Source organism: Pteronotus mesoamericanus, unplaced genomic scaffold, assembly GCF_021234165.1.
Source record: "Pteronotus mesoamericanus isolate MK-2021 breed Mesoamerican mustached bat unplaced genomic scaffold, CSHL_Meso_final contig_82, whole genome shotgun sequence".
NCBI classification, from domain to species: domain Eukaryota; kingdom Metazoa; phylum Chordata; class Mammalia; order Chiroptera; family Mormoopidae; genus Pteronotus; species Pteronotus mesoamericanus.
The window spans coordinates 11,885,020-11,900,755 of NW_026555265.1; the positions used below are offsets into that span (position 1 = coordinate 11,885,020).

General features: G+C 35.6%; 1 protein-coding gene across 2 annotated transcripts in view; it reads right to left on the minus strand.

Moving 5' to 3' along the window:
• The window catches only part of PLOD2 (procollagen-lysine,2-oxoglutarate 5-dioxygenase 2), a 90,749-nt gene that overhangs the window by 18,045 nt on the left and 56,968 nt on the right, over positions 1-15,736 (minus strand). For both annotated transcript variants that reach the window (XM_054585165.1, XM_054585164.1), the window contains exons 6-8: positions 14,998-15,061; positions 13,710-13,807; positions 5,775-5,876 (exon numbers count right to left, since the gene is read on the minus strand). In XM_054585165.1, coding sequence (XP_054441140.1) covers positions 5,775-5,876; positions 13,710-13,807; positions 14,998-15,061 — 264 coding nt within the window. The remainder of the gene's footprint in view (positions 1-5,774; positions 5,877-13,709; positions 13,808-14,997; positions 15,062-15,736) is intronic.

The window sequence follows — 15,736 nt, forward strand, 5'->3', positions numbered from 1 at the left end:
CTTTATCTAAAATTAGAATGCTAATTGTGTTTCCATGGCTTAGAAGTTCAGTGGTTAATTTGAAGCTTAGATAAAGTAATTAAGGAGGTCCTAAGCCTTTACTTCTATCCTTGTATATCTTCTTTAATCTAAGTTTATTATATATAATGTAATTTTCCTATATATAATATTATAATATATCTTGGTTCATTATAGTATTATATATAGAAAAGCTATTTTCTTTCACTAATACATTTTGTCTTGTTGTACCTATTTTTATATATATTTTTTAATTCCCTGGCTATGTTTTAGAAAAGAGTTTATCTTTCATTCATTGCATGCCAAATTCCAAAATAAATTTGTCAGTCCTTGTCAAAAGCAACATTTAGAGAAAGAAATGAAAGTTCCTGACTTGCAAACATACAATTGGGGAAGACAGAAACCTAACTAAATAACTATGTAATAGTGTTACTACAAGAACTATCTGAAAGAATTTCATAGTGCCATTTTTAAAACCATCTTTTAAAGCCAAATTTAAGTATTAAAATTTTTTTAAAACCATAGATGTTAAATGCTGCATTAGGGTAACTCCATCCACATTCCCCAACATGGTACTTCACATACTCCATTGCTATCTGGATAACTTAACACTTATTTCCAGTGAAGTAAGCCTTGAACACCACTGTATTTCTATATCAATTCATTAATTTACCCAAACAACTAAAGACAAAATATCTACTCTTTCATTCTTAATAATAAAGGAAATAACTACAAAACTGATCACAACTCTATCAAATGAGATAAAACATTTCATTTAAATTTTGTAACTTAGATTATAGAGGAGGATCCAGATGGTGGCTGATTAGGTAGAAGCTACACTAACATCCTTCCAGGACCAAACTGGAAATACAACTAAATTATAGAAAAACCATGCTGAATAACCAACTGAAGACTAGCTGGAGAAAAGCATTATAACCAAGGACTGACAGAAGAAGCCACGTCCAGGCTAGAAGGGAGTGCAAAGGCATAAGAGGGCTGGCTGGGCTCCCACAGGAGCAGAGGATATCTCAGCTGTGGGGTGGGCAGGGGATGGGGGGGAAGTTCCCCAATAAGCATGGGGTCTAAAATACAAGGCAGTCTCCCCAGCCCAGAGCACCAGAATAGGGAAAGGCTCCCACATAACATTGGCTGTGAAAAGCATTAGAGTTTCTGTCTAACAGGAAGAGACAGCTAGAGATGAAGCCATCCTCTTAAAGGGCCAATGCACAACACTATGTTTCTAGCCACTTAGCCTGGGTTCTGGCAGAGGGAGGCGAGAGAACACAAGAGATATGTGAGGAAAGTCTGGGATTGGTGGCTCTGGATAGAAAACTGAAGGGTCAACAACAGGATCCCTATGCACAGTCAGTCCCCATTCAGCAGAGGCCATCTTTCTCAGGCAGAGCACTCCCCTTGACAAGGCATCAGCCTGGGAAGAAGCATTAGCCCCACCCACAGGAATCTGTCTTGCCCCACTCTGTGGAGTTTAAGCACTGCTGAGAAGTATAGCATGAAATTCTTTGAATGACTAAGCCTAACAGACAGCCTGCAGGCAAAGGCGGATCACTGGGTGTTTTGAGATATTTGCTAACACGTCCCTGGGATGGTGCTGATAAAAGCTAGCCTTGCTGTGCAGCTAGGTCCTTTCCACATACACCCAAACTCAGCAGAGGGAGCCACAAACTGGATCAATGATAGCTCCAAATAGGATGCCCAGGGCCACTCATAGGCAGCATCTGATATAGGCCTGCTTCTGAGTTTTTGCAGATCTACATAATACATTGAAACAAACACAAAGAGACAGCTGAAATGGGGAAACAAAGAAACAGACCACAAATAAAAGAACAAGAGAATTCTGTAGAAGAAGAGCTAAATGAAACAGAGGCAAGCAATTTATCACATCTAGAGGTAAAAATAAATGATTATAAGGATGCTCAACAGCATGAGAGAGGACATAGAAACAATAAAGGAACAGCCAAAAATATAGAATGCAATATTTGAAATAAATAATAAACTGGAAGGAATAAACAGTAGGTTCGATGAAGCAGAGGATTCAATCAGTGATTTGTTAGGGAAGGAGGGAAAAAAACACCCAATCAGAGCAGGAAAAATAAAATAGAATTTTAAAAAATAAGCAAAGTTTAAGGGATATTTGGGACTACATAAAGTGTAACAATATCCACATAATAGAACTTTATGAAGATATAATGACCAAAACTTCCCTAACCTGGTGACAGAAAAATTCCAGGAAATGCAGAGTCCCAAACAAGATGAAACCAAAGAGGCCCACACCAAGGTCATATCATTAAAATGGCAAAGTTTAAAGACAAAGAGAGGATCTTAAAGCCACAAGAGAAATTCAGTTAGTTACCTAAAGGGGAGCTCTCATAAGACTGCCATAAGAAACATTTTAGGCCAGGAGGGATTGGTATGAAATATTCAAAGTGATGAAAAGCAAGGAACTACAACCAAGTTTACTTTATCCAGGCCAGGCTAACATTTAAACTTGAAGGAGAAATCAAGAGCTTCCAAGACAAGAAAAAGCTAACGGGGGTTGTTACCACTAAAAGAGTATTACGACAAATGTTAGAGAGCTTGCTCTAAGAAAAGGAAGAAGAACAAGAATGGAGGAGATGAAGGAGGAGGAGGAGGAAGAAGAACAACAATGACAACAACAACAACAACAAGAAACCAAGGAACATATGTAAAGCCTTAGACCAAATGGCTTCACAAGTGAATTTTACCAAACATTCAGAGAAGTTCTAACACCTCTTTCTCTCAAAGTACTCGAAAAAATTCAAGAGGAGGAGACTCCCAAGCTCATTTTACAAGGACAGCAAAATCTTAATTCTAAAACCAGATAAGGACAATACAAAGAATGAAAATTATAAGCTAACATCCCTGATGAACATAGATGATAAAATCCTCAGTGAAATATTAGCAAAATGAATACAGCAATACATCAAAAATATCACATACCATGATCAAGTGGAATTTATTCCAGGGATACAAGGTTGGTACAATATCCGCAAATAAATAAATGTGATGTACCACACAAACAAAATGAAGGATAAAAACCACATATACATACCAATATATGCAGAAAAGCATTTGATAAAATCAAGCACCCATTTATAATGAAAATGCTCAGCAAAGTGCATATGGGGGGAACATACCTCAATGTAATAAAGGCCACATATGACAACCCCATGGCCAATGGGCAAAAAGTCCATTTCCCCTAAGTATTTCCCCTAAGAAGTGGTACAAGACAGGGATGTCTGCTTTTACCACTCTTATCCAACCCAGTAGTAGAAGTCCTCACCACAGCAATCAGTCAAGAAGAAATAAAAGGCATCAGAATTAGAAAGTAAGAGTAAAACTGTCATTTGCAGATGACATGGTACTATCTGTATATAAAAAACCCTAAAATTCCACCAAAAATCTACTACAACTGAAAAATGAATTCAGTAAAGTAACAGGATACAAAATAAATACCCAGAAATCAGTTGCACTTTTATATATCAATAATGGGGATACAGTCTGGCACAACCACTGTGGAAAGCAGTGCGGGTTTCCTCAAAAAACTAAGAATTTCTTATGACCCAGCAATTCTACTTCTGGGAATTTATCTGAAAAAAATACAAAACACTGATTCAAAAGACTACATACACCCCTAATTCATTGTAGCCTTTTTTACAATAGCCAAGATTTGGAAATAGCCCATGTCCATCAGCAGATGAATGGATAAAACAGCTATGGTACATTTACACATTGAAATATTACTTGGCCATAAACAAGTGTACCATTTGTGACAACGTGGATAGAGCTGGAAAACATTATGCTATGTGAAATAAGACAGTCATAGAAAGAAAAGTACTGTATGATTTCACTCATATGTGGAATCTAATGAACACAGTGAACTAACAAGCATAACAGATACAGACTCAAAGATACGAAAGCAGACTGACAGCTCTGTGCGGGGAGGGTTGGGATAGAGCCAAAAAAAATGAAAGAACTCATAGACAGAGACAACAGTGTGACTCTGCGACTGATCTCAGAGTCAGGCGAAGATAAATGGAATACTACTCAGCCATTAGAGAAGACAAAATACTGCCATTCACAACAACATGGATGTATCTTGAGAATATCATGCTAAGTGAAATAATTCAGACAAAAAAAGGCAGGAACCATATGATTTAACTCATATGTGAGATATAAAACTGAAAGCAACAAATTAACAAAGAAAAGAAAACAAACAAAAACCCATAGACACAGACAACCACAGATAACCAACTATGGTGGTTACCAGAGGGAAGCAGCGTGGGAGATACCAGGGTAAAAGAAGTCAAATATATGATGATGAAAGATTTTACTTTGGGTGGCAGACACACAATGCAATATATAAATGTATCATAAAATAAACCTATATAATTTTAATTGCCAATGTTACCCCAATAAATTTAATTTAAAAAAAGAAAGGGATTCAAGGAAAAATAAAAAAATAAAGAAAATTAAAAGCTCCTAACTATGCACAAGTTAATCTTTATCCTCCTTTCAGACAGTTATATGAGTACAATTAGGTAATGTTTTACAGTATTCACAAAATACAAAAATAGTATCTTGTATTTGCATGGGTCCAGGAGTTACTGCTGATTTTATTTTTGTCTATTCATTCTACTTATGTGGCATTCTGTAGATACTCAATAAACTTATGGTGAATGAAGGAAGGAGTCAACCTTAATGACCAAAATCATCCCTAGAATCCATACACATAATAGATTTCCAATTCACATGAGCAATTTTTTTTGGAATAAAACTGTTACTATAGAATATTCTAAAACTGCTCTGGTATTGACAGAAGAATCAATAAAAATGTATTTCCAATTGATCATTTACCCTAAAAGTATAAATGATAAACTATAGTATAATCCTCTATAAAATATCTACAGGGTGAGGCAAAAGTAGGTTTACTGTTTTAAGTACATGAAATAGAGTTTATTCTTACATTGTTACTTATTAATTATTGCTTTATTTTCCATACAAACAACTGTAAATCTACTTTTGCCCCTCCCTGTATATATAAGCAGCACTGTGCCTGGCATATATGATGTATATGACATCCAGGCAAAATTGCACAATCATCAAGAACATGGGATCCGGAGCCAGATGGCCAAAATTCAAATCCCATCTCCAACACAAAAAAAATTCTATGCCCTTAAGCAAGTTACTTAACTTATATATACCTCAGTTTTCTCATCATAAAACTCAGTCAATTGTACTACCTATTGAAAAAAGTTTATGCAGTTTAAATAAATTACTATATGTAAAATTCATGAAACAGTCCTTTCTTATACAATAATATACTATTTGTAAGTCAAATTTAAAATCAAGCACACATAAAATTAGTTAATAAAAATGCTAAAGCACTGTAACTATTTTTTCCCCGATTCTTTCACCAGGTTAACAGACTAAAATAAAAGAAGAACACCCAATCAAAGCAAGCTATTAAATATTAACAACCAAACCCCTTTTATTAGGGTAAATTATCAGCTGGCTTTGCTTTCAAAAATAGTTCAGATATACACAAATTTAGCAATTTTCTTAATCATGTTTTAGCTTTACAAATCCATTATCTACTTATCAAAACTATATCATCAAAACTATACAATAACATGCCTGCCCTCTCTTTTACAAACACTGTATTTCATGACAATGTTTTTTTTCTTACTACATTTTACCCAGTCAATTCCACTTACATTTACTGTAGACAAGTCAATTGTATCCAATTCACAGAAAGTGCAGCCTTTATCCTGTGTCCATGCATTAGGTACATAGTTCCCGAAATAATTCAGGAGAATCTAGTGAATGAAGGAAAACTGTATTAACAAAAGTTATCCTCTGCTTTCAAGGTACTTTCATTCCATATAACTGGTACATGTGACGGGGTAGATTCCTTTAATAATTATATTACTATTTACCACTTAGAGGTACACACTGAACAGCATTATCCCCAGACAAAGAATCATAAAGCAGGTCAAACTTTGTTAAAAATGCCAAAAAGTGCTTTATGAACCATAAAGGTCATTTAATCTATTATATAAGGAATGATACTAGAAGAGACACAATTAAAGAAATACGTCAAACAATGAAACAGTTTTAATTGGGCTAATGAGATTTATCAGAAAAACATCATAAGAACAGTCTTGTGCAGGGTAAGTTAGTAACAAGATAAACGTTTAAACGATCAGTGCCAATAGCTACAGCGAATGGGGCAGTGTCAGTGTGACCTCTTACCAATTATTACCACACAAAGGAAGTTACCAAAAGGCACTAAAATATGCTATATACTATAAACTGGGCCTCTGGGGCACTGATTTCAGGAAAAGAAAGCTTGCAAATCAAAACAGGCAACCTGCAAATTACAGCCACTCCACAAATCCTATTGACAATAAGCTATACTGCCTATTGACAATAAGACAATACTGCTTCCCACCCACCCCTTTCAGGTCTATCAGAGCATCTCCTCTGTCACTCACCCTCTCCCCCAACGCCCCACCCTCCACCCTTCTTAAGCACCTACTGGCTAGCATTCATTTTTTCTGTAACATCTGTGTCCTTCTGTGTTCTGGATGAGGGAGCAGGTGAGAGAAGATGGATGGAAAAACGCAAACACACTAAAATATGTTCTCAGCCCTCAGACAAATCTTGAATATCCCTAGATTTGAATATCTTAGGAAAAATTCTTCCAATTTACTTGAAAACGATTATTGTATTTTCTACTGTAAGATTAATACCTATAGTGGTATGAACATCTGCAAAGTTTTATTGTTTCTTTTTACAAAGTATTTCACTTCAAGACAGTGAAGCTGTAGCAAACTAGCTTTGGCACGGACTTTGTTACTTTTAACAGGAAGCACCTAAAATCCTTGTTATGCTATATAATCACTGACTTTTCATTGGAAAGGTGAGATGGACTCAAAAGAAAAATATGATGGTCAAAAAAATACAGAAGTGCCAAGTAAATTTTTCTAGCTTACTAAGACTCTAGAAAACATCTTAGGTACAGAACAATTGAGATAATTACTCCAGTATCATTCTACAAAAATCCTCCAAGATATTTCAGATTCCATCCAAATATTTCTACTGTACTGAAACTAAAATATGTATAACAAGTACAGTACTAGTTACAATGGGAAAATCTGTTAGATACTACAGATGCAGTTACAGTCAATCTGCACAGCACACAGAGGACATGAACAGCAACAGACTCAGCCACGTTTCTTATGAACTACATGATAATTTAGGAAACAAATTACAAGGCAGGAAATACATAGTTCTGGCATTTGTTAATGACATTTCAAGAGTCAACTGGTCACTTTAATGTGCCTCTAAAATAAAAAAAAATTATTTTGCTGTTGTCAAATCACAGATGCAAACAATTTAATCATTTGTGTTCTGTACAAAATTATGGTTTTGAAGGAAGAAAATAAAGCAATTCATGTGAAAATAAATTATGTACTTAGCATTATGTGCCAAAGAGATATTTTGAAGGCTAGTGGAAGATAGAGTTTTGTTTAAAACGTCCTGAGAATTTTTTTTAAAGGAAAAAAAAAAAACCCCAAATAGTTGGCCATATCTAAAATTCCCATCTATATATATTTACCTCAGAAATCTCATAAAAAGCTAAATATTTATTTCATGAATTATTGTCAGTTTATTTGATTCCCAATGTGAATGTGAAAATGAGCCAATATTTTTTGAAAGGTCTGAGCATAAAAGGCATTACCTTTAGTTCTCAAAATCAAAACTGTATTTTGTAACCTTTCTACTTTTAACTGGAAACCTCCCTCTTGGATTTCTCACCACATAGGCAGAGGTCATCCACTACTCCAGCCTTCCATTTACATCTGTTTTCCTCATTGAAAACCGCAGACATTTATGCTGGCAGCTTTAAAAAGTGCAGAAAACTGTTTATGTATTTAGGCTGTTCTGGGAAGTCCCCAGCTACTAGGTGGCAGTCCTTTCCTCATTCTCCTTTCACAGTATCAATACGTTGCCAAGTATAATGTCATTTCATTGGCAAAGAAACTTTTCCAACTCCATCCTTTCTTTTTTCTAAATCATTCAATTACTCAAGGTCATAGTAACCCAAGCATGGTAGCTTTTATGGAAAAAAACAAATTTTTATTGCAAATCAAAATAGTTTCAGACGTGACTTGTTTTCATGCGCAAATTAGGCGACATGATCTTGTTCTTTCAAACTTCTGTTTGTATAAAAATGCCACCACTTTCACAGTGATTACTTTAAGATGTATATTATCTGATATTTAAAAGAAAAGGTTGAGCATTTCATATTTTCTTATGGCTGAGTAGTAGTCTGTGTATATAGATACCACATCTTTATCCAATCACCTATCAAAGGACACTTGGATTGTTGCCACCATGAATAATGATGCAATGAACAGAGGGGTGCATATATCTTTGTGAATAAATGTTTTCAGATTTTTCACATAGATACCAAGAATAGTCATACGATAACTCTATTCTTAATTTTTTGAGGAACCTCCATGCTGTTTTCCATAGTGGCTATTCCAGTTTACATTCCCACCAGCAGTGAATAAAGGTTCCTTTTTTTCCCACAACCTCTACAACTCTTGTTATTACTTGTCTTGTTAATAACAGCCATTCTAACATGTGTGAGATGGTATCTCATCGTAGTTTTGATTTGCACTTCCCTAATAGCTAGTGATGTTGACTATCTGTTCATATATCTGTTGGTCATTCGTGTATCTTCTTGAGAGAGGTGTCCTCTGCCCATTTTTTAATTGGACTGTTTGTTTGCTTGGTGTTGAGCTGTATGCATTCTTTATATATTTTGGATATTAACCCCTTTTCAGAGCCATTGTTTGCAAATATCTTTGTGCATTCATAATAAAATAAACAGCTTAGGACCATGTGAGATCTTGCTCCTTGGCTTATGTCATCAGTTTGGCTCAAATAAACTCTTACAAAAGCTGTCCAAAAAAAAGCACCTAAAAAAAAAAAAAAAAAAAAGAACAAAGCTCTGGCTGGTGTGGCGCAGTGCATTGAGTGCCAGCCTGCAAACCAAAGGGTCAATGGTTTGATTCCCAGTTAGGGCACTTGCCTGGGTTGCAGGCCAGGTCCCCAGTAGGGGGCATGCAAGAGGCAACCACACACTGATGTTTTTCTCCCTCTTTCTCCCTCTCTTCTCCTTTAAAAATAAAATAAAATCTTTATTAAAAAAACAGAAAGCATGATGAAATGGCCTCAATAAAATAATAAAATAACTTACATTTTTTAAAAAGCATCTTCTGATGTATTATTAATAAGAAATGAGCTTTAGGAATAAAAAGTAAAGCTTTATATCAGATATCATAATATCTATCTAAAAACTGATTTATATTAGATTTTATCTAGATAAGGACAAAAATTACATAGACTACAGAAATATATTTCAAATAAAATGCTAATTAAAAAGCACAAAATTTTTTATAAACCATTATGAAAACAATGAAAAATAAGAATGCTCATAGATGTATACTGAAAAGACATAAAACAGCTATGAATGAAAACAATATGGCAAGGTTAGTGGGTTTTTAAGTGATTTTTATTTATAAATTGTTCTTCCTAATAATAGCATAAAATTTAGAGAAAGTAACTAAGAAATAAACTCATTTTTATATACTTTAGTCTATAAACATACTATAAACAATTTATCATTTACAGATTATGTGTATACAGTAGTTCCCCCAAGTCGTAGTTTAACTTTCTGGAGTTTTGGTTACGCTGATCAACCTCAATCCAAAATATTAAAAGAAAAATTCCAGAAATAATGAACTCATAAGTTTTAAATTGAACTTATGAACTCTTAAGTCACCCCACTCCTGCCCAGGACATGAATTATCCCTTTGGTCCAGGTACCAAACTTGTATATGTTCCACACTGGTTTAGTCACTTAGTGGTTAGTCATTAAGTAGCCTTCTCAGTTATCAGATTAACTGTCATAGTATCACAGTGACTGTGTTCAAGTAACTCTTCTTCTACTTGGCCCAAGTGCAGTAGTAGTAATGCTGGCAATTTGTACATGACAAAGAGAAGCTATAAGTGCTTCTTTAAGTGAAAAGATATGTATGTATAGGAAGAAAAAGAATATGTAGGATCTGGTATGAACCACAGTTTCAGGCATCCATGGGCGGTCTTAGAACACATTCCCTGCAAGTAAGGGTGGACTACGGCATTATGGCTTAGGTATTAGTGAGTTCAATGTTACGGCACAAAAACCATTGACATTATACTCATTCTTCACTAAACAATAACTAAAATTAATTTATTAAACCTCATGTAAAAATACTTTCAACTTTTATGATTGTTTATAAAAAGAGTTTATATCTAAAGAGTAATCTGCTTTCTTTCCCTGTTAGCCTGGATTCAAGGGAAAGTGTGATATATCCATGTACCTCTATTTAACATTAATGTAATATTATTAAATAAAGTATTTGCATCAGCTGAGTCCTTATTTATATAAGCTTTTCTCAAATTTTTATATTGTACCAAATAATAAAAAGGATTACCATACTCATGTTTTGTTGTCAAATAAAAGGAAGATAGGCTAGATAGGATCATGTCAGAGAAAAGATAATAAGATCATCATACTGTTTAAGATGCCAGAAACAGTGATAGCTCAAACTGAGAATGTTTCCCAGGAGAGTTAAAATTTCTTAGTATATAGGTCTTTCCAAATGATTAAAGATTGGTGATCCTTTTTTGTGAGAAATCTTTTAGACACTTTGTAAAACTCCAGTCAGATTATCCTGGGAATTCAGAAGGAATTGTTGATCACATTGAAATCACTGAACCCACAATAGCTAAATTCTCAGAACCAAGCTTCCTCTTTAAAGACTTTTAGATTTGATTAAGGTAGTACATTACCAGAAAGGAATAGCACACTATTTAGTTATAGGAGATGTCTGTTTATACAAGCCCTTGCCTAAGGGGCACCAAGATATCAGACAAAGAGCTAAAAGAGAAACTGCAACACACCCAAACATACACACACTGTAAAGGACTTCATAGACAAAATTTGTCCATTTATCAAATTTTCCTAAAGACAGAATTTGCAGGTACCCACAGCAATTTTACGAATATTTTGTCCTGCCAGGGGAAAAAAAAAGTCTTAACATTCCCAAGAATAATGTTAGGTCACTATACTGTTTAGACTCATTTATTGACAGGCTAATGTAGGCTACATGTGTGCTGAATCCTAGGGAAACAAAAAGTGAATGGGATAGGTGTGAGCTCTGTAACCCCTAGGCTAAAGGCCTAGTAAGTAAGAGAGACTAAAGAACAGGTAAATTCCATCGCTGTCCTGTGTGTGGTATGTACTGTGGCGAACAAAGTTCCACCTATTATAAAAGCATGCAAGGAGCAGACTAAACTGATACCTAAAAGGTGACAAGACTTAGCAGATGGGTACAGGAGCGGGGATTGGGGCCGAGGATTCCAGAATGACTAAAACACATGTACAAAAGACTTGCACACAAAGGAAACATGAAACTTTTACGAAGTTCAAAGTAATTCAGTGTGGGAGGAGCTGAGGAAGAAAATGTTTGACTATGAGAAATGGGTATGTGGACATTTGTTGTGGCAGGAAGTGAGGGATACGGGATGGTAGATGGGTGATCACTAAACATGAGCAAAATTTTAAGAGTCTTATGAGACAAGTTGAGAATTTGGAACTTCATACATAAATACATGCATGGGTAAGTAATGTGATCAGGTCTCTAGCTCCAGGCTACTGGCGGGCAATTGCTACTGGTGGGAGGTGACAGGTGGCAGGTGGCCTGAAGTAAGGGAGTTGCCATGGGCATTGAGGAAATTAGATACACCACCATACACAGTAGTTAGAATAGCTCCTGGGTTGGGAGAGGGAAGCAACCACAGCCAAAAGAAACCTCAGGGTTTGGCTAATGAAGTAGATGGAAGAGGAGACAGAGCTTAAGGTCCTGAGCCCTGGGTCTCATAGGACACACAAATAAATCTACCACTTGGGCATTCAGGCCTGGGGTTCAGGAAAGACAATAGGGGTTAGTTCAAGGATCTGAAAAATCATCAGCATTAAGAGAGGATTTGCTGATATGGGAATGAAGCAAATTACCCAAGAATGTGTGTACAAGAGAAAAGGAAGATGTCTCAGATAGACACCTGTGGAACACTTAACTAAAACAGTACAGGAAGAAAACCACCCCCCAACACATACACAAAGGGTTAGATTTTTAAAATATATAAGAAAAAAAGAAAAAGAGAGAGAGACTGAAGAGTAAAGGCCAGAAAATCAGTAGACAAAGCAGCAGAATATCATCGAAATAAAGGGAAAGAGTATTCCAAGTAGGACCAAATGGGATCAACATGTCAAAAGTTATCTTTAGATGAAGTAAAAATGAGGACAACTGAGTGTTTACTATTCAAAAGAGATGTCACAACCCACAAGACCTTAACAGGCGCACATCCTGGTGTGTGCGAAGGGGAATAATGGTGGCAGCAAGCTGTCTCTACGTGAAGGAAGTGTGGCTGTGAAGGGAGGAGAAGACGGGCAGGCTGCAGGGCAATGTGGGTCGCGGAGGATATAGCAGTTTGTGTTAGCTCCGTGTCGTTTTGTCTAGAGGATGGGAAAGACTTGAGCGCCTGTAAATGCTGATGAGACAAAGAATGCAGCTGGGAAATTGATACAAGATACAGAAAAGAGAGCACAGGGGAGAGCTGGGAGGGGATGAAGAGCAAAGTGGAAAGATTAACTAGAGAAGGGGAATCTATTTCCTTTTTGATGGAAATCCAGCCAACGTGGGCTTTCCCTTGAATTTTTTCCCATAAGTGTAGCTTTTGTTGGAATTCAGACCACTCACTTCTCTGAAATAGCACATACCTCCCCATCTTGTCTTCCCACAATGCAAATCTGTTCATCTCTTTTCCAGATACTTATGAGTAAACCAGCCAACTCAGTATCTCAAAACACTATTTTAAGCACACACACACACACATACATATATACACTTAAACATATATGTGTGTGTATACATATATACACTGTACAGGTACACATACACACACAAATTCATGTTCCATTTTAATAGGATACCAGTAAAACAGACTTTACGAACTTATCTATAAGTCTGCAGTCAATAACATTTTCAGCAAGCTCAACTATATATATTTGAAAAGCATCCAAAATTTCATTAGTCAAGGTTATGTTTGCCAACTACAACTCAGGTAGAAAATAAGTGCAAGAGGAAGTTCTCTGTCCAATCTTAGCAGAGTTCTTAATTTAGAAAATGGTGACTGAGATGAAACAAATGATCCCTTAACAACCTCAAAGATTCATATTCAGGAGATACTCTATATGAAGGAAATGTGGCTCACTTTCCAGTTAGCTGTTATTATTAAACACTGAAATGAAAAGTGTTACAAATAGAATAAAAAGTTATTACTCGGCTAAGAAAAAGTCATCCACTAATCTGAATGAAACCATATCATACACTGCGTAAAAGATAAAACCAGTAAATTATTGGCAACAAAATAAAGCCTCTTAAAGATATTAAAAAAGAACATATTATACATATTGCTCCACAGTCTATCTCCAATAAGTAAGAAAACAGAGAAAAGCCACTGTGAGTCACCTTGGTGGGTCCATTTCCATTAATTGCCACTGGTAATGTTTCATAAAATACATTCTTAGCTCTGGCTTTGCCATTTTCAAATTTCAAAACAACTTCATCTGAGTTAAAAAGAAAAACAGGTTTTAGTAATTTAAAATGTGAGTGTATATTCATATATACATACATATACATCCTTGTTGTTTTAGACTTGCACATGCATGCTATTCTGTGTGTTACAACACTTCTAGTAACTTGGACTACTCCTAAGTCAACAGACACTCAAATGGCACAGAATCAGATTCTGAGCGCCTCACTTGCTCCAATTTGGCACCAGCAGACTGAGGAGCCGGACCACTGAGGTGTCTGGCGGAAGGAGAGCCTTTCTGTAATCTTGCCTCCGCACCTTGATAGTGATACGATCCTAAAACAGTTAAATTATAGTCTCAATTTATTCATCGGTAAAATGGGATCCTTGCCTGCCTTTCAAAGTTATTATGAAGATAATATATGTACAGCAAATAGAACACTGCCAGGCACAATAAGCAAAGTTTCTAGTTCTTGGCAGTCAAGTTTAATATAAATTCCTAAAATATGTACAAGTCACATGGGAGCAGAAAGGTTTTTTTTGTTTGTTTTCCGGTTCCTTCCCTCACATTTCCTGAGCACTCCCCACTAAATGCTTTCCATTCTGAGAATCCTGTTACTCTATGCACCGCTTGGAGGAACTATGTTGAATTGCAATGTATTTTTTAATTTTAAAACATAATGCATTAGTGAATTAATGTATGTTTATTTTTAATGTATTTATTAATTTTAATATATTAATGTATTTTATCAAGAGATACGTCTATTTAGGTAAACACACAGGTACACATGAATGCATGCATTCAAGTACATGCACAGACACACACACTCCACAGTGAATTTTTACCAGGTACATTTTAACTAGGTGAAAATACTCTCATACTCTACCATTCCAGAGTAATTCACAATACAGAGAATTTACAATGAAAAATGTGTAATGATAAGTGTGATTAATTTAGAAATACATCTATAGTCCCCAGACAATGAGATGCTAAATTCTAAGTTACCTAAGGCCAGAAGCTTATCCTTTTTGCAACAGTCTCAGGTAATAATTTTAACCTAATGCATTTAACTATATCAATAAGCTCAAGTCCAATATTATTTAAAAGTTGCAGTATCTACCAGTACACCTTAGCCACAGCCCCAAAATATAACAAAAGGCAGACCGCTGAAAACACGGGTGTCCATTTGTATACATGAGCAATCCAGGATTTAGGAAGCGTACCTACAGCTCCATTTAAAGCCTGGAAAATTTTGCATTTGTGATCCAATGTGATGTTAAGAGCTTCCTAAAATAAGAAAAAAGATACTATTAAAAATGACAACAAAAACAAACAACGCCATTATGTTAAGATAGTTTTTTCTTTTAAAAATTTTTAAAATCCCGTATATAAATTATTCCAGCAATATGCCTCAGAAAGACTGTAATTTTATAGCTGATTAAATTAGAGGATAGAGGTATGGGAAAGTATTCATACTATTGTCTAAGTGTTTCCACTTCTCCACCTTCTGACTAATTCTGACCAGTGAAATTGTTAGCAGAATTAAAATCAATCACTTCCAACATGGAGATGTCATTACTAGTCCAAGACCCTAAGAGTGCTCCTTCTCTCTGGCATATGAAGCAGCAATTTTGGAGATGCCTGCTCCATCAGCCAGGGTCCCGAAGTGACTACAATAAGCAGAAACACCCAGCTGACTGATAATGGACTTGGAGCAGAAGAAATAAATCTCTGTTGTGTTAAGCTATTGAGCCTGGGGATTGTTAGTGCAGCATAAACTGCCCAAAGGTCACAATAGGTTGGTAATGAATCAAACCAAACATAAAGATTAATCTGCTTTAGAAACCTTATGATCCTCAATGCACAAGTTTTTCAGCTACATTGCTCTGTCACAATAATGTTCCTAAAATTATCTTTGTATGCTATTCAGAATTGAATATTTGTGTTCCCTCAAAATTCATA